The sequence below is a fragment of the Cygnus olor genome, chromosome 1, assembly GCF_009769625.2.
Source record: "Cygnus olor isolate bCygOlo1 chromosome 1, bCygOlo1.pri.v2, whole genome shotgun sequence".
Classification (NCBI taxonomy): domain Eukaryota; kingdom Metazoa; phylum Chordata; class Aves; order Anseriformes; family Anatidae; genus Cygnus; species Cygnus olor.
Window position 1 is genome coordinate 70,734,544 of NC_049169.1, and position 20,597 is coordinate 70,755,140.

General features: G+C 37.6%; 1 protein-coding gene across 1 annotated transcript in view; it reads left to right on the forward strand.

The window, feature by feature from the left end:
- The window catches only part of LOC121064063 (potassium voltage-gated channel subfamily KQT member 1-like), a 498,888-nt gene that overhangs the window by 40,919 nt on the left and 437,372 nt on the right, over positions 1-20,597 (forward strand). Inside the window, exons 7-10 of the mRNA XM_040545255.1 lie at positions 666-776; positions 1,757-1,852; positions 2,713-2,841; positions 4,576-4,738. Coding sequence (XP_040401189.1) covers positions 666-776; positions 1,757-1,852; positions 2,713-2,841; positions 4,576-4,738 — 499 coding nt within the window. The remainder of the gene's footprint in view (positions 1-665; positions 777-1,756; positions 1,853-2,712; positions 2,842-4,575; positions 4,739-20,597) is intronic.

Below are 20,597 nucleotides of genomic sequence, written 5' to 3' on the forward strand. Positions count from 1 at the left end.
AGACTTGTTCTCCAGACCCCTCACCAGCTTCGTTGCCCTTCTCTGGACTCTCTCGAGCACCTCAATGTCCTTCTTGTAGCGAGGGACCCAAAACTGAACACAGCACTCGAGGTGCGGCCTCACCAGAGCCGAGTACAAGGGGACAATCACTTCCCTGGTCCTGCTGGCCACACTGTTTCTTATACAAGCCAGGAAGTTGTTGGCCTTATGGCCACCTGAACACCATGCTGGCTCATATTCAGCTATCAATCAATATAAAAAATAAAAATTAAAAACAAAAGTACTGCAAGCCCATGATTTCAAGCCAATAGGGGCCATCCTTCCAGTTCAGGAGGATGTAAACAGCCAGCTATGAACTGTGAGAACAGTCTTCCTGGGTCAAGCCTAGTGTCACTTCTCCAGCAGTGGCCATTTGTGAATACCTGTTGAAGAATATAAAAACAGAATAAGCCTACAGTGATGTTCAATGTACTCCTATGGTTTCCTTACACACAAATCCAAACACCGTTGATCCACTTGTATCTCCTGATACTTGTATTTGCTACTCCTTTTACTCCTCTTCCTTTTTTTTTTTTTTTTTTTCTTTCCCCTTTTTTAGTTCCCTCTGCTCTTGGGGAAAAACATGTACGGTATTGCAGTGAATAAGATGTATGTTTCTGGCCTAGGTGACAGTCACAACAATTGGTTATGGAGACAAAGTTCCCCAGACATGGATTGGGAAGACAGTTGCTTCCTGTTTCTCGGTATTTGCTATATCTTTCTTTGCTCTACCAGCGGTAAGTAGAACTTGGATGTTTTTTTAAGTGTCTGACTTGGACTGCACAGGTTAAATCAGTACCTTTAATAGGAAATAATGGGCTGGGTGTTGCTTCAGAATGTTTGCTTGCATGCACATCTATAAATATGTTTGTGTATTTGTGCACATGCAAAAATGAATAAAACTGCTGTCTTTCCACCGTAGTCATTTTCTTTAGAGATAAGCATTTTAAGAAGGAGATGTTTTCACTACTCTGGAGAAAGGGAGAGATTTATTTCAATCAGCATGTCAGTGGCAGAGGTGAAACATCCTTTCTTTCTGTTATTTTATGATTACGTAGAAACTACCTGGGGTATTGAGAAGAGAAGCTCTGCCACAAAGCAGAAATTTAGGAAATTGCATTTACTTTTCTACATAGTACTGTAAAGTATCATTGCTGGCCTTTCTGAATCTTCAGTTAACTGATTAGGGAACATATAGACAAGAATATATATATAAAAAAAATAGAATAGATAAAGTATTTCTTCAGTTACTATCAGTTTTAATAAAAATGCTTAAGTCATAAAGCATATCTGACTTTGTTACTTGTTTTGCCTGGAAAATCAAACTGAGTTGTGGCTTTGTGTGGGTCGTGTGCCTTTTTTTTTTTTGAGACATTAAAAACAAGTGCAAAGAACAGCTGTAGATCAGTCTTATGACATTGGCATTTGCTTCTCCTACCATTGTGTAGGGTTGTCTTTGAAATGTGACTGCCACTTTGTGAATGCCTCTGTGGCTAATGTTGCCTATAGACTGCAATAAACATGCTGTTTGTTGCAGTTACATGATGCCAACATCAACATGCTCAATTTCAATTTTGTTAGGTAAATAGCTTTCTATTACTGTGGATATTTGAAAGCCTGTCTTTTTTTAAATGGCCATTTATTTAATGTATTAAGTGTTTGGCTTAGGTGCATAAAATCATGTTGAAGTCTCACCAGTAATTTTATTTATATTTAGGGTATTCTAGGGTCCGGTTTTGCCCTGAAAGTACAGCAGAAGCAACGTCAGAAGCATTTCAACAGACAAATCCCAGCAGCAGCTTCTCTAATTCAGGTCAGACCCCTAGCAGTAAAATATATAGGAGAGTGATGGAGAGGCAGTAGGGCCTAGTAGTTCATGTACTACCTGAGAATCACAGTTTCTGGGCTTTATTATAAATCTATAAGCTGTGTTTAACCACAGAGGTTCTTTGGTACACTTCAGTCCCTAGAAAGAATTAGATAACTGCCTGTCCCACATCCATTCTTATGAGCAGGAGGCTTCACTAACCAGACATTCACAGGCATCATAACAGTATTTGGATGCAGCTAAAGTAAACTCAAGTTGGTAAAAAAAAATAAATTAAAATCCTTGTCATAATCTTTAATTGTTAACTTCTTTTTTTTTAATTCCCTTAGCTCCTATGTGTTTGCCAAATTCGGAGGTGAAGAATGTGTATATGTATATGTGTATACACACCTCAGTTTAGAAAAATGTCTCTGCATAGCTTTTCATATTATATAAAGAATGCACTAACATGGTGTGCAAATGCTAAAACGTGGCATGCTGCAGAAGAGGGGAAGCAGCAGCATTATATACTTGTGGGGATTCATTGTTATGGAGGATGGTTTTCCTTGCTGTGAGCAGTGGTTAGACCCCAGCTCCTAGGAGAATACTACAGAGAGTATACTTAAAATCACTGTGCTGACTACATTTCCTGGTGCCTCACTGAAGCTGTATGTAGGGGAAGAGTGAATTTTATTAGGCATGTTGTTTGATATAGCACAGCAATCGCAGTCAGAAGCCTTTGAATCATGTTTAAATTGATTGAAGATGTTGCTGTCAGTTTGGTTTGCAGCAAATTCTGACTTATACATCCTGCAAAACAGTTCCTGCTTATACACTGAGAATATTGTTTTGGGATTTTATTATAGACACTGTGGCGGTGCTATGCGGCAGAGAAATCTTACAGTTCTACAGCAACATGGAAAATCTATGTTACATCACCTGCACAAAACCCCAAAAAACCACCAGCGCCATCTAGCCCTAGTCTGAGAAAACAGGTAACATAGACTCGACAGAGCTATCTATTCTGTCCTTGGGTTTAATTTGGTTGGATAACTTGCCAAAATCCTTATAAAGAGTCCAAAAAATTTGGAGAGCTGAGAGAGATTTTCAATGGGACTTTTGTTTTCCTTTTGCCACAGCGGGATCAATTTAGTGTTCCTTACAATATTCCTGAAGGACTAATGCCTTCTACTTTTAGATTTGCCTTGCTGATCTGACAGATGCTTATTCTCCATTATTTTACTCCCTTTGAAGTCTATTCTACCTTCTCAAAGATTGTATAAGTCTTTGATACCATTCTCCATTTTGTATTCATTTTGCACAGTAATTCATACAGGAAGAAGGAAGAATGCTAGTTAAAAAATTTACATTCACACTCATTTGACTGAGAGTAGCTGCATTTATCTTGCTCATGTACATCTCTCTGTGGTACTTTATCCTTGGGGGTACATGGAAGTTTGAGGAAATTCCTGAGCATTGGCTGCAATAAATTGGAATAGTTTTTGTCTGCACAGGTGGGATTGCCTAAACATAGGTATGTAGTTTCACTGGCAAGCTTGCCTAGATTTCAGTATGCATTCTGGAAAGGCAGAGGTCTGCAACAGGACTAGCTCAGATACATGGGGTTTCTAAAGTGGTGGATGGTAGAGGCATGCTTTTAGGCAATGAGGTCCCACTGATGCCTGTCACTCAATGGAGAATTTCAATATGATTACTCCACAGCATGTGCAGGTATCTTTATCAATATGATCTGTGTGCATGTGTATGTTTTGGCTTTAGAGCGGTTCAGTCTGCTCAGTGCTGAGCAGAGTGTAACTGTTGTGAGACTAGTTACTCCTTAACTTGAGGCACAACAGCCAGGAGGAAAGGGGTAAAGCAGAAGTAAGGCAGAGTACTATGTGTTGCTGAACAGCATGCAATACCTGTTGGGAGAATTGGAAAAAGTATTGTTTGTCCTTAGTATTTTCCCTCTTTTTCTCTATGAGTTCCCTAATATATTATTAAACTTGAACTTCATTATGAATTGCTAACCCTAATTCATTAACTTTAATGGTTCTTTCATTTCTCTTTTCTCTACATAGCCCCTCATTTTAAAGACTTAAATGTATACTGATCTTGTGCATATGGTTGAATTTTGTTCTTTAAAGAATTTAGAGTTCCTTTTCCTGTTATAAAAGCCCATGCATGTGGATGCATGGCAGTGCATCCACAATCTAAAATAAACGCCCATTTCTATTATTTTTCTTGTTCTGTTTGATTAATTTCAAACATGCTTTTGTTTCAGTGCTTGTGGATCTGAACAGAAACTTTCTTTAATTGAGAAGATCACCCAGTGCCTTGCTCATATTTCAAAGCCTGCAATTAATTAGTCATCTGTTTAATTAGCAATAAAGAAAAGCTACACCCAAGCTATTGTATACTCAAATGATTAATATTTTGGGTGCCTTGAGTTTCAGATACGGCTTGAGAAATTGTAACTGATAAAATTCTAATTGATAACTGATTTTCAAAATGTGCTAAGCATCTTCCCTTAAGAGTAACCCTTACCAAATTTAAAATAATAATCTAAAATGAGCCATTCTGTAAGCATTAGCCAAGAATGTAACACTTTTACTGAATTACAATTGCACTGAAATAAATAATCCTGCTGAGATGAATTTATTGTACAGGGAGGTTCTTTTCTGGTTTTCATAGTATGTTTTGATATCATCCTCTTTCTACTACCACAGGCTAGAAGATCCAAAAGAAAAGGGAAACCAGGCTCTGGTAATGGTTCTGCACCTGTGATAAACCCAGGAGAGAATGCCTTATCTATTCCACAGATCACTTATGATCATGTTGATGAACAAGAAGACAAAAAAGATGTGTCTTTCTACATCGATGAACTAGGAGGTAATTTACATTTAGGCTAGCATTTTTAAGAGAGAATGTTAACAGTAACTAAACTGATGAAAATTTCTGTGAAAAATAATATAAAAGTAATCAGTAAAGCAAAATGTGTCAAAAATTACAGGGAGACACAAAGTAACAGAAATGCAAAAGGAAATTTTTAGATGTGTGGTGTGAACATAAAAAACAAAAACCTTTTTTGTTTCAAATTCTACATTTTGGAATTATTTCAGCTGGATGGAAAGCTTCCTCAGATCTATGTCACTATTAAACTTTACGTCACATAGATCCTGAAGAAAGGAAAATAAAATAGGAAAAATATCTTTACTTTTTTACAGCACCTTCTTAAACACTGTGCAAATAAATTGTGATAGGCATAAAATACTTATCCATTCCTTTGTTAACCAGGAGGTTTTGTTAAGTGTTTTGTTTATTACTTCACTAAAATATTGTGTTGCTATGAGTGGTTGTATTTCAATATGGAAAGTGGTTGAATTTCTTTGCTGAGCTAAGATATTGCTGTGTTTGTAAAAATTCTTTTCCACCATGAACTTCATTTAAAGAAGGTGGGTATAAAATAACATTGTTTACTATGAAGTGAGGATTTTTTTGAAAGTTAGTTTTTCCATCATTGTGCTGACTTCCTTTGTCTCATGTGATGGGAAAGGAAACATGCAAGTTCTGGATTTGCTAAAGTCTTTAGCTTAAAGAGAAACTGTTTCCTCATAGTTCAAGGAGTTATGTTCTGTACATAGAGGCATGCAAAACTTGGACAAGTTAACTGAGGTGTCCAAAGATGTTAGTCCTAGTCAAAGGCAGTAGCGCTGAATTATGGTCTCATTTGCTGCTTTCACTTAAGTTTTCATCTGTCCTTGCTAAACCTGAGTGTCAACTCTGTATGAAATAGCTCTTATGTGGCATTGAGGCTGATACAATTTCAGCCTGGAGAGAGTATGTCTGTAGTCTTGACACGATGATCTCTTTAATTAAATATATATCCATGTATATTAAATATTTTTACTCCCAGAGTGAATGTGTAATGTCTTCTGTATTGAATGAAATCAAATGCAGTAGTTTTACTGGGCTGTTCTGACTTTAGATTTGTCAGAGAGTGTTGTTAACCTGTTATATTCAAGTGAGAGCACTTAGCTGCCTGCTATTCCACATCTGACTGAGAACTGTGGCATACTGAAACACATTTGCAAGGGGTAGGAGCATCTTGCTCCTAGCGTTTTAGAAAGACCTTCAAGACTCTACTTTATGCAATTGATAGCCATGAACCTGCTGTTCTGGGAGGAAAAGTTTTTCTTCTCCTGGTGTAGGTTTTCATTCTTGTTCTGGTTTATATTTTGATTTTCCTTCTGTCACATTGTGTTGAGGTCAAGAGTGCTTTTCAGCAATGACAGTATTTTTGACAGTGTTGTTGCCTGGCAATTCCTGTGTTTTTGTAGGTTTCTGGGAAAGGGGTGAATGGTGTGGTTTATTTTCCTCTTTACAGAATACAACAATTCTCAACACCCTTGTTTATTAGAAATGTGCAGCTTCCCTTGCTGATCAGTGCAGATTTAGCTGAGTGTGTCTTGGTATTGTGGCATCAGTCAGTGCTGGACAGAAGCAAAAAAAAAAAAAATAAAAAAAATTCTTGTGCAATGGTGTAACTTCGAATTTTAATAAAGAATTGAGGACTAGGTTGCCTGTAATCATGCCTCCGCCAGTGCTTGTATCTTCACTTCAGCTTTATTCCTTCAATGTTAGTCTGAGCAAAGCACTGTCCCTCAGAAGGAAGATTGAAAGGACTAGACCGTATAATATTTATTTATTTATTTATTTATTTATTTTGCATTACAGCTGGGTAGCAGAGCAAAATGAAAGCATTTTTGCCTTTTTTCTGAAATTGCTTTCTTGTTCAATTCTTATTATAGTTGGTCTAATTTATTCTCATTCTGAGACTCAACCAAGCATATTATTCTGTTACCAATCTTTTTTTATTTTTTTTGCCTTTGCTAGTGTCTGGGGTAAGTCACACTTCATTTGATTTTCTGATTTATTCCTTCTGGTGCAAAGCTTCCAAGATTCCAGGCTAACTTGATTGCTCAATTGACTGAACATTCTTGACACCTCTCAAAAATTTAAACCTGATTTCTCTCAGCAAAGATCTCCTTGCCAGAATTAATAGGCTTCTATTCTTGAGAAGTAGAAGTACTAGGTTGCAAGCCTGTAAGTGAGGGTGGTTTTTTTCCTCCCTTAAAGTCTCTCTTAGAAAAGGGAAAAAAAAAAAAAAAATAGGTAATTGAAAAGAAGCATGCCAGCTTCTATTTCACTGTTGCTATAGTGGAATATTTTATTCATTGGTTGTTGCGGCTGGATGTTTTACAGATGATGGCAGACTTTGAGGTTGAATTAGATCACTTTTATAGGCCTGACCTAGGAGGAGCAGAGCTGTTGCTTTGAAACAGCTCTTCTTGTCTGCTGCTTCAGTCAGATGTGAGAGACTGCAAGGAAACCTGAAACAAATGCCTGGCAACTGCAGTCAAAGGAATAACAGTCCCACTAAGAAAATGCCTTGTTCTGGGCAGAAAATAGACTGAAATTCAGTTAAAATTTCCTTGATGGAGAGATTTACCTTGATTCAGGAAGTACATAATGTGAGTGTACCTCTTTTTCATGAGAACTGAGGTTTTTCTTTGGATATCCTGTTTGCGTATCCACATCCACCCAGCTTCATCTTGGCTTGATCAGAAATTGTTTGGAGGCATATCTTTCAGGGCTAGATAAAAATGCTTTCCTCTTTACCTCTAAATTGAAGGTTTGAGAAAGGGGAGCCTTATAATGCCTATAGATATGATCAACATTAATTTAACACTTGAAATATTCGTATGTGTAATAAAAAAAAAAGTATTTTTGTAATTGTATATGTAATAATAATAATAAAAAAAGGATAGTGCATAATGTAGGAACTAGATCTTTATGTACCATAACTGGATGGATCTTGCAAGAAACGCCTGATAAATCAAAAGATAAACAGCTCTTGACTTAGTTATGCACCTTGGGATTTGTGGTGTGGCTAGTGTAGTGTGCTCTATACCACTAAGAACTTGACCATCCTTGCAGGAACGGAAAGGCTAAGTCCTTCCACAGTAATATTTTCCTGGAAGTCAAATTTCTTGAAAAGATAAAGATATTTAGAAAGAAATTAAAAGGAACAGCTAAAGCAGACATGGATTTGCTGAAAAAACAATTTTCAGAAATAACTGTGATGCTGAAGATACTCTAGTGCAGTGTATTGTTTCTGTGCATTTCCATTGTCTCCAGTTGAGAACTCTTTTGTACCAGGGTGCACAGTTAAATTTTTTTCTGCAATGATTTGAAGCTCCTCAGTGACTTCACCTCACCTGAGATTATAGCCATAATTTTTTTCTATAGTCTAGGAATTGAACTTTACCCGTACTTCTGTCAACCAGAGTGTACAGCACATAGTTCCTTGCAGCAGGGTCTGTTATTAAGATGACATCACACATGTCAACTCTCTGGCATCTTTAATGTGCCTGTAAGATTTAAACAAGGCACTTAAGTATCAAGACGATAGTTACTTATTATATCAAGAGCGAGTGATAGGTCATAAAGATAAATCCAAATAGAAGAATGACAAATAACACTCGAATGCAACTGACATTCTCTTATGTGCATTTGAGTTTCATATTCAAATAACAGCTATACACTGTAATGTATGCTTCTCAAAATGAACTGAATAGCTGTTTCATAACACTTTATTAGGAAAAAAATTATAAAAATGTGAAAACTTCTGGACCTTACAGGTCAGCCTCTTGGGACTTCTCCAGCAGATGGAATATATTATTCTCTGTCAGTTACTGTAGATTGTATACACAACTCGTTATTGTAAAATTTGTTAAAGTCACAAAACTCTCACACTGATAAATCTCTGCTGGGATAAAAACAAAATTCCCTATTTATCACTATGCTTTTCTGTTTACTTTCGTTTTTTTTTTTGCATGCTGATATTTTTTCATCCTCCTATTCAAACCAAGACTGTACAAGAGTAACTTCTCAACAGGAGAGGGAGAGATTTAATTTTCAGTGCTCCCCAGAATACTTTTTCAAACACTTTTATATAAGTGCATAATAGTGTTAATGCTGATTAATTCTTTCTATAATATTAGTTTGGATGCTGACATTCCAGAATTCACCTATCTAGCACTAGGTTGGTTGTTCCTGGAAATTGGTTGCATTTCCATTGGGAAAAGGGCTGCTTTCCCTCAGTGGTGTAGATAGATTACAATCTGCAGTACATATAAAGAAGCAAACATTTTAAATTAAGTGGATTCATAGATTCCAGTGCTGACAAGTTGAGTGAAAGGTGAGAAAAAACATATGGCTGAAATTAACAGAATAAAGCAAACACCAAAGCATTTGACAGTCTGGCTAACTGTCAGTAAGTCAGGAAAAAAAAAAAAAAAAAAAGAAGGGTAAATATAAAGATATGCTCCAAATTAGCAAGGGAAAGTATCCAGATACCTTGCTTCTGGAAAACATCATGCTCTTAAGAAGGTGAGTAGCAGATGCTGGTGGCTTTACAATAAGAACCTATATGCAGTATAGGGCTGTTTAATATCTAAATTTGTCAGTTCAGGACCCATAGTTACTAATGGTACTTGACTGTGAATAAGAATTACGGAAACACAACCAAATGCTTCTACTGGAGTTTTAAGTCCCTGCTGTTTCAGCCCTGGCTGCCCTGAGCAAGTACTTTCAGTGCATTCTGTGGTTTACCTTGCATGACCAAAGCGGGATAGTAGATCTAGGAGAGGGAGCTGGTGTAAGGGGAGACGAAGGCTGAGAGGAAGAGATCAGCTGCCTCTGCCAAACACATTTTTACTTCTGATTAAATCTGGCAGCTTTTGAGGTTTAAATTTTTTTTCCCCTCTGCATTTATTCAACTCTGTTCTGCCTGATTTAGGACCAGAGTTTAGATCACCAATCACTCTGAATTGGACTGAGCAGATACTTTGTTGTAGATGGGAGTCCTTAATGAGAGAAGGCATTTGCAGCTCCCTAAATATTTTCTGCTTCATAATATTAGTAAAACTGATTTTTAGACTTTTTTTTTTCCTCCAGAAAATATGTTTGCTTTGTCAAAGACATTTCGTTTAGATGAAAACAAATTTAGTTGAAAATGTTCCAACTAATTTTAGTTGTGAAATAAAACTGAATAACACTATGAAGAAAGGCTGAGAGAGCTGGCTGTTCAGCCTGAGCAAGAGAAGGCTCTGGGGTGACCTTATTGCAGCTACTCAACACTTAAAAGGGGCTTATGAAAAAGGTGGAGAGCCAGCTTTGGGAAGAAGAGAGAAAAGTGGAACAGACATAACAGGCTTCAGGAATGGAAGCTCAGTATTAATAGATAAAGTGTTGTAGGAAGCAAGGGTAAGAAAAGTGTAGTGCTTTTATAAGCAAATCTTATAAAAGTAAAACTGAGAATTCAGTGCTAGTATATGTGAAGTCTTGATCTAACCATTTATTAATCCAGATCCAAGTTACAAAAAAGTTCAATATTTTTTTTTTTTGCTTTTTATTTTCATATTCCAAAAGTTGCATTAATAGTAATAATGCAATTAAAACTGTAATATAGTTTTTACCTCTTTTCCTCATGTCTGTGCTCATCCTTCCTCTGCTGCCCTGGGTCCTAAGAATTTCATCTATTGGGGCAGGAGAAGCCCAAGTGTTAAAATAAGCTGGTGCAATCTGGAGTTCTTCACAACAGTGTATAAATTCTGTATAATAACATATATAATGTATATAGTTATGTTATAACTATAGGTATATAAAATATCATATTCTGGAGGAATACTATGTTTGTAGTGAGGATTTCTTCTTTCTCAGGACCCACTTAATCGTATATAAATTTTTGCTAACAATTTTACACTTTTCTTCATTGGTTTGTGGCTCCATGTTTCATCTGGATTTACTATATTATCATCCCATTTATGAATGTGAGACACTATTTCTTTGTTCTCTGTTACCTTTAAAAAACAATTTTTCTCAGCTCCTTGTCTGCATTTTAATTTAACTGACCACTAGTGAACTGCTTATAGCTGTGGAGACCCCGGTGACAAGACTGTGCCCTTTCTATTATCTTAGGCCTGTACTCCTATATACTGCATCCTGTATCTCTACTTTTTGAGGTCTCTGATAGTCTGTCCAGCCTGTATTTCTCTATGATATGCCATTATGTTCACTGTAAATATCTTATTCTACTAGAATTACTGCTTGTTACAGCTGTAGATATGAAATTATGGTTGTAGTACACAAATATAAACAAAAGTAAAACTAGTTAGATATAGATACCTGGTCAATTAGAGAAATTGCTTTCATAGCCAAACCACTTAAAGGCAAATCAAAAAAAGTCTGGACAGAGGAGAACTGATACACTTCAGGGATGAAGTTTCACAAACTTGGTACAAAGCCTAGGCCTTCTTATTAGCAATGGAAATACAGGGCAAAACAGGAGAATCTGGGAGATGTAGAAACTTCTTAGTGACTTTACAAGAATATGCCAAACTGTCAATTTTCCAAAATGTAGGAAAGATGGAACAATCTGGGTAAATTGTGAATAACCTAAAATTGAGATGAAAACCTATGGAGAAAGGAAAATTGTCTCCTTTTTTAAGCATAAAGGTCAGAGAAATTGATGTCAGGAAATACTTTATTGTGTTTTATTTTTCACAGAAAGTTAACACATTCATTGAAGGTAATGCTACAAGTTGTGCTACTTAATACTATTTAGCTAATAATTCAGTGAGGAGCAATTCAAGTCAGAAGAGAAAGGATTAGGAAAGATGCACTGAAGTCATGTGGCTTTTAGTTATATGGGCTTGCAAAGTACATAGCTGAGTAGTTTGGGTGAGGTCAGAAACAACCTGAGAGCTATGAACAGGACTCATAGGAGGCTAGTGAGATTGCAGAGGTCTACAAAAGGAAATACAATGTGTGCTTTGAAAGAGGGAAGGAGGACTCACAGGATTATGGGACAGTTGGTTAAAGCCCATGAGAATTCTGAAGTGGTCAAACTGTTAAAACTGATAGTCACACTTAAGTTAGTAGTCACACAGAACAATTGTAGTACTATAGGCTGTAAGGATTTCCACTGTAGTTCATTAATGACTGTATAGAAACACAGACCTTTTGAACCATCTGTGAGTCCTTCCAGTGAACATGAGAAGCAGGCGCTTCATCTTGTAAATTGGTTTAAGAATAGCTTTTTGAACTTCCTCCATTTTTCTTGTGTGTACTAATTTTGTTATCTTAGAAAACAACAAAACTACCAAAACAAAGAGTAAAACACCATCAAGGACTGTGGGGTTTTGCCTTAAAGTTTCTTTTCCATAAAAGATATAGAGGCAGTTAAAGAGACTGTCATCATCCTCCATTTCATTTTAACAAAAATCCAGTGCATAATAGCTGGCTGGTTAGACTGCAAGGGAAAACACAGTTTTGGTGTTGAGGCAGTATGCAAAAGGCTTGTCTGGAGTTGAGGAAGGAGTGCTGCATGAGTCAGTGTTCCTGGATTCTGTTCCTAGCTCTGTTACTGATTTGCTATGTAACCTTGGGCAAACAATTAACTCACTGTGCTTCAGCTGCGTCATCTGTTAAATGAATATAAGTCTTGTCTGTCTGAGATATCATGAGTCTTAATTTTTTATGAAGTGTTTTTAGACTGACACAGCATTACAGAAGTAAAGAATGCTATTAGTCAATGCAGTATTAAGCATAGGCCTATTCGTTTATTTATTGTTAGCATAAGCAAGGAGGAGTAGTAATCAGGAATGTCAGATTTTGTAAAAAGAGAAGCTGATTCTTGCAGAAAATACAGTAAATGCTCTGTGGGGGAAAATAAGCTGTTATTTTAATCTAGAATGTGAAGCTACTTTTTAGGAACAAAAAATTGTTCTTTCTGATAGGAATGACAAAATGTTATTGTGAGAGATCGGGACACCATGTTATTTTTTTAATTATTATTTTTTAAAAACTGGTTCTACTTAAATGGAGGAGTAGGTGCCAGTAGGTATAATTCTCATCTTGATAGATGGACTTAATATGGCTTGAAAAGGTTGTATTTTACCTTGTGCATCATCTAGAAAAGCTGAAAAGATTCCAGAATTAGAAGTAAAATAAACTTTGGTTCTATGTAGTTTGTGTATTTGTTTATATATCATACTTGTATATATATGTATGCAACCTTGACCATTGCTTAAAAATTGAGAGAAGAAAATTTGTTCAGGATTATTATTTTTGTTTTGGTTCTGTTCCTTGTTTAGATACCCAGATGTTGGCTGCTTTCTAAACAATTTGTTTGATATGTGTCTTCATGTAGCAGTCTCATAGCAGATGTTTGAAAAATAACTTAAATATACAGGGATGCATAGTGTTCTTTGCAGATTTTCCCTATCAGAAATCAATTAGTTTCTTTGCTTTTACTTCTGTGCTTTGGAAATACTTTTATGTGCTTTTATAGATAAGGGAATAGCAACTTGTGTCATCTACCTGGACTTGTGCAAAGCATTTGACACCGTCCCCCATGATATCCTGGTCTCTAAATTGGAGAAACGTGGATTTAATAGATGGACCACTTGGTGGGTAAGTAATTGGCTGGCTGGTCACACTCAGAGAGCTGAGGTCAATGTCTCAATGTCTGAATGGAGATCAGAAATGAGTAGGGTTCCTCAGGGGTCAGTGTTGGGACCGGTGCTGTTTAACATTTTTGTCTGCGACATGGACAGTGGGATGGAATGCACCTTCAATGAGTCTGCTGATGACACCAAGCTGTGTGGTGCAGTTGACATGCTGGAGGGGTGGTATGCCATCCAGAGAGAGGGACCTGGACAGGCTTGAGAGGTGGGCCTGTGCAACAGGCTGAGAGAATTGGGGTTGTTCAGCTTGGAGAAGAGAAGGCTCTGGGGAGACCATATAGCAGCCTTCCAGTACCTATAGGGGGCCTACAGAAAAGCAGGGAGGCCTAGGACAAAGGTTTTAAGCCTTTTTTTTTAAACAAAAGAAAAAGTTTAGATTAGATATTAGGAAGAAATTCTTTACTATGAGGGTGGTGAGGCGCTGGCACAGGTTGCCCAGGGAAGCTGTGGATGCCCCATCCCTGGAAGTGTTGAAGGCCAAATTGGATGGGGCAACCTGGTCTGGTGGGAGGTGTCCCTGCCCATGGCAAGGGGTTTGGAACTGGATGGTCTTTAAGGTCCCTTCTAACCCAAACCATTCAGTGATTCTGTGATTCATACCTACAGGCATAAGTGTTGTGATAGAAAATCTGACCTGTCAACTTGCCTAAAGATATGTGCAAGGGATTTTTATACCTTTCTGTCAGTTTAATCCTCTCAGGTGTAAAAGCATTGCATGTCTGAATATAAATGGAAGGACAGAAGTCTAAGAAATAAAGCTTTGTTTCAACCTGTTAGCATATTGCACTGACATATTTCAGTCAGTTATCTTTGTTTTTGGACGTAAAGATTCAAGAACAAAAAGGGAGGTGGCCAGACAGTAGGCAATCCCCAGATTATAGTGGTCTTGCTTGTTATTAAGGTGTAAGTCTTCACACTTGAATAATTTTGAATTTATACCTCCTGCATTCATTGCTGTTTTTGTTTGTTTCCACTGTTCTTGTGTCATGTGTGATAACCTGAAACCACTGCACTTTGCTGTCCTGTTCGAATTGATGGGTCACTGGAATGATGCCATTATTGTACTGAGCCATGATCTAGTTGGTGGCACTTCAACATTTTTCTGGTTTATTTCTACTTACTCCGGTAGAAAGTAGTTTCTGAGTTGAGTGGCTGTATCTTAGGGGAGTACATAACTGGGGCATTCCAAAGATATATGTTTTTTTGTTTAATTCTTAAGCTTCTTCCTGTTAAATGTGATCTGCATAAACTCTGACATACTGGAGATAAAAAAAAATAAAAATAAAACCAATAGTTGTTTCTCTGAAGATTGTCCACATTCTCTGTTAATCATGAAATCCTAGGAATATATGTACTGCACCATGCATCTGCCTGTTAAACATAGAACTCTAAGAAGCAGTTTTCATGAGTAGTGAAAAAAAGGCAGCTGCTTGTCATTTACTTAACCTTGCTTGGGCTAAATTTAATCAGTGAAAAACATCTGGAACTGATTGTCCTTCCATTTGGAGTGTCCAGTAATCTGCTGTGTACATACAACCAGAGCACCTTTAGCATTGGAATACTTGGCTAAACAATCTTTTGCAATATGGTTACCTTTGGAAAGAAAAGAGGAAGCAGAAATTTCCTAATGAGCAAACATTTGCAATATTCTCTATAGGTTGTGTTGTTCATTGATTTTTGTGCAGCTGTTGTATGAAATCCATTGATCAGAGTTAATAAATTTCTAAGTGGGTAAGACTGCTTATTATATATATTGATTAAATTTGGGCCAAATTCTGAACCCTTTAGTATTACCTGAATACAACTGATGAAACAATCTGACCTTTTTTTGATAGAATTTGACATGTAAGCAAACTGAGGTCATAAAAAGCTCTGCCTGTGATCTATGAGTGGATTTAGTTAAAGTATTTAAAAGCTTTCTTGCAGAGTTAGGTGCTGGGCTTCTGTAGTAAATGATTGATACCTGCTTTCCAGATGGTTTTTCTGTTAAATGAAACTAAAATCACTGAATTGGACTGTAATACTGCAGAAAATGCTAAGCATTATTAAAAAGCTACTATGGGTAGATATACAGAAAAATAAATGGTGCATTTAAGTGATGTTTTCTGTGGATGATACATTTCCTTCCTTACAAGGGAAGTTGACAAAAATGGAACATATGATTACTTTTATTTAAATCGTGTTCACTTGGAGGGAAACATTTATATTTAAATATGTATACAGAAGCTTTTTGGAATTGAGAAGTAAGTAAATTTCTGTCTGTGAGAAAAGCTCTTCCTCTGTAGTCTTCTGCAGAGAAATTTGCAGTGAATACCCCAACTGAATGGCAAAGATTTCTGTGAATTTCTCTGGAGTACAGACCCAAGATGGTGGAAACAAGGGTGGGCAATTCCTCTTTGCTTTGCCACATCTGTTAGTGAGTTATCTTGCTTTTCCTTCCATGCTAACATTGATAAAACTCCTACATGACACCATCCTGTCTTGTATTATGAAACTATACAGATGTGATCAGTGCTACCCAACACAGCAGCAAAGTACCAAGCTTGGAAATGCAAAAGCATGGGTATCAGTGATGGCTTTTTGAATTGTAATCTTTGTAATCGGCATTAATCATCTTCCAGCAGTAGCAATACATCATCAAAGAGAAAACATTTCTGGGTTTCATCTATTTCATTCTTGCTATGGTCTGCACTGTGTGGTCTCACCAGCAGGAGAATTGTATGGAGTTAATTAAAGAATTAAAATTAAAGAATAATAATTTTCCATTTCTGAATAATGTGAATTATGGGAAGGGCATCTATAATATAATTCTGATAACTAACTCCAGGACTTCTGGCTTGCATATAACATGGTCCTGAATCTGCCTGATGGGTACATAAACTGCGACCCTGTTCTGACCTTTCGGATCCATTTGTGTTCCTTTAAGTATTATATTATGCTGACTCCTCAGAACTTGACTCCAGTTTCCAAAGAAAATCCTAAGCTGTATAATGCCAGTATTTGTTGCCAGTAGCTTTTTTTCATTCTTTTTAATGGAGTGAATCAGACCATGGCAATGGGATACTCTAGACCTGGTTGTACTAACTCAATTAAGATCCATTTCAGGTCAGGTTGACCTGAATCTACCCTAGATTAGTTTGTGCTGAGCGAGCCATCATGAAGCAAGTGTGTAGCAGCCCTACATAGAAGTCTACAAGTTTCTGTTGCTGTTTATATGAAGAGCTCAGAGTGGTTGCTGTTCCTATAACCTTGTTTGAGAGAGGGAGCAAGCACTATATTTTGGTGTACACAGGGGCCCAGCAGATTTACAGAGATTAATTTAGACAGCCCTATACTTTAGAAAGTGTATGCAAAAGTACATGCAAACTTGTCTTAGCATAATAAAACGTCAGTCAGTGTTAAAAAGGACTCTTCCCTTGCTGGAGAAATGGTATCTTGGGATGTTCTAAGGTTGCGCTGTTTCCAGTAAGGTAAAATTGCATTCATAAAACAGTAGGCCTATTCATATGTTAGATGAAAGATCTCTATCAGCTAAACTTAATATCAACTTTGGTAAAGTAGTGTTGGTTTTTACAAGGGGATCATTCTGGCTGGTAAAGATTCTCTATTTCTCTTAGTTATCTTCTACTTAAGTCTTCTTAAAGGAATAATGATTTTCTTTGCTAAATAAATAAATAAATCCATCAGTAGATGTCAAACTCAGACATGGATTGGCTGGAGTGAAAACAGCCAGAGGGGAAAAATACTTGAACCTCTCAGACAGCAGGGCAATTTAGGTTGGGGTCTATAAAATCTGTGTGTCATTAGTACTTTCTGAAAAAGAAGAATTTGAGCAAGTTTGTTGCTTGATTTTAAAGTATTTAATTTATAATCTCCTTAATAATAAGGAGACCTCTAATGCTCTCCTTTCTGCTTCCTTCAGTCTCCATATCATCCACTGAATAGACCTTCATGTCTTACTATTTTATAAGATGCAGTCACACAACTCTATAGTCTTCTGTCTCCTCCCCCTCATTTTGTCTCTGCTGCAGCCAGGTCGTGTGACTTTTGCCCACATGAGAGAGTGACGGAATTGTCTGAGGGATTTTCCAGTGTTTATCTTACTTTCTTTGCCAGCCATCTGAATAAACTATTCTGCAGGGAGACGGGACTTCTTAGCTTTGTGCTTCCTCCTCCATGGATGCAGATGTGCCCCATCTCAACTGCTGAAATGTGGCTTTTTTCATGAAACTCTTTCCAAGGGAATCAGGTTCTTAGCCATGACAAAAGAATGAATTGTCACAGAAAGGCTGTCTTTGATTTCAATTATCTTGTTTAAGCAGTTGCCTTTGCAGCTGAACAACTACTCCAGGGTAAATAAAGTTGCTGAATTTTGTCTCCATGCTGCCAGCTCTCATTTAACCTTAGACTGCAAGCGATTGTGCGTGTTGTTCTTGACTGATGTCAATCTCTAAGAACCAGGAAAGGGTTAAGATTTTTGTGAATACCTCGCAATATTAGATGAGAGTGGTGGACAGATCTGGGTATAAAAGAAGCAGGTGCTTCATAAACAGGTGCATCAGGAGGTGCTTCTAGCAAACCTAATACTATAATCTTTGCAAAGCAGGAAACAGTCAGCACTGTGAACAAAGCAGCCAGATCTTTTCTTTATGACTTCAACCTAATTTAAAGGTTGGATGTGGTGCTTAGGAATATGGATAGTGGGTGACATTGGTGGTAGGGGGATGGTTGGACCAGATGATCTTGGAGGTCTTTTCCAACCGTAATGATTCTATGTTAAATCTATTTTTCAAATGGAAGAAGGATCATATCAAAATCTGGATATGAAAACCCTAAAGGACTTACAGTTTGAAAGACAATTCGTAAGTCATGAGTTTTGCTGAGGTTTGGAGTGGGGGTTTCTAAACAGAAAAGCATAGACGGTACATAGTATGAGTAAGTAACAGTACAAGAAGCACTAATGAAAAAGAAGGCAGAGTTGAGGAGCAAGATGTTAACTTCTCCCTACTGGTCTGAAAGCAAAATTCTAAAAGCCTTGTGTCCCAGAGGAGCCTTCATGATGCCAAGACTGCATTGAAAATCTTAGGTCTTAATGTGCTACAGTCATAATCCAAGAGTCTTCACTTCATCCTCCTGAAAGAAAGGATTTGTCTCTTGGGCTATGCCTTCACTATTGTTCCCAGACTCTGCAATACCTTTTTCAGAAGGTTTATTGGGATAAAATTCCTTTTACTTATAACATCCTTTTCTAGGATTTTGACATATGGATTCACTAGTATGGCATTTTTCCCTGTAGCAACATCAACAGTGTTTGAGGCTAGTGCACCAATCACTAGGCAAGTATGATTTCATATGTACAGTAAGATTAGTGTAGGCAGATTCATTTTAACGTATTCTCAACTCAATGTGAACAAGTTTACTGAAGAAAACCCAGCAAATATTCTTGTATAGCACCTCAGGCTTGGAAAGGCCCTCAGCTGTAGACCACCGGATGTTTCTGTAAAGCTAACACTATATACTTGGCTTGTCTTTGTGCATCCACTCTTCACTTCTGTTGGAGACAAGGTGTGGTGGTTTTACTCAGCTGGGCAGCTGAGCTCAACCACAACAGCCCTTTTGCTCCCCTTCCTCAAAGGGAAAAGGGGAGAAAATACAATGAAAAGGGTTCAAGGGCTGAGATAAGGACAGGGAGATCACTCAATAATTATTGTCACAGGCAAAACAGGCTCAGCATAGGTAGATTAATGTAATTGATTATCTATTTCTAACAAGCTAATGCAGTGAGAAATTAAAAACAAAGTAAAACAACCTCCCCACCCATCTACCCTCTTCTACGTCCTTCCCCCAAGCAGCTCTTCAAGAACTGCTCCAGTATGGGTTCGTGCCATGAGGTGCATCCCTTAGAAGCAAACTGCTCCAACATGGGTCCCCATGGGCAGCATCCTGAAAGATCATCTGCTCCTGCATGGGCTACTCTCCACAGGCTACAGCTCCGGAACAGTCTGCTTTTGTGGGGGCTCCTCCATGGGCTGCAGCATGGAGATCTGCTCCATTTCGGACCCATGGGCTGCAGGGGGACAGCCTGCTCCACCAGGGGCGTCTCCACAGGCCACAGGGGAACTTCTGCTCTGGTACCTGGAGCACCTCCTGCCCTCCTTCTGCACTGACCTTGGTATCTGCAAGGCTGTTGCTCACTCCTTGCTCTCCCAGCTGTTGTACAGTTTTTTTTTTTTTTTTTTTTTTTTTTTTTTTTTCCTTTCTTAAATCTACTCCCAGAGAGGTGCAACCAACATAGCTTATTGGCTCAGCTCTGGCTAGCAGTGGGTCCCTTTTGGAGCTGGCTGAATCTGGCTCTGATCTGACATGGGGCAACTTCTGGGCTCTTCTCACAGATGCCACCCCTGCAGAACTCCCGCTACCATATCCTTACCATGTAAACTTAATACTCAAGGTACTGCACAATACAGTTTTTTCCTGATCTGTTTTTTTGATGTTAGGAAAAAACAGCTGTTTTGTCAATTGCAGTAGTTATCCAAAAGTGCAAACCATTCCAAGATGGCATGTGTACCTTTGCATTTGAATGACCATAAGGTCCTTCAACCCCTACGCTTATCTTTTCTTTTTTTTTTTTAATTTATTTATTATCATTTTTTTTTTAACATAAGGATATATGCAAGTAATCTACTTTGCCTAGATTAAACAGATGGAGCAAAATGGGCTAAATCTCAAGTCACTGATGAATGAACACTCAAATTCTTATAAATATTTTTGTTGTAGCCTGTATTTCTAGTGTTTGACCAATGCAAAGGTCGAGGCAGTATTATCTGTTCTATTCCAAGACAGTAGAATTTATTTTTTTTTGGAACAAAATAGAACAAGATTTTGTCTTCAAAAGCCTCCCTATGGTGAGGAATTAGCAACCATGCTCAGGTTACATACCCAAGTCAGTTGTGCTCTATCCACTGGACACAAGCAAACTATAATGCTTATCTCGAAGAAAGATCTTTCTGAATGCTTAGGCAACAGCAAAAGTTTGTGAAATCTACTGTGTAGAAAGCCAAGCCAAAGTGATTTGGGAAGAACCCATCAAGGTAATGAAACTGTCAAGTATTTGATCTTCTTTCAGGATGAAAGTTAGTTTTCAAAGATATTATGTA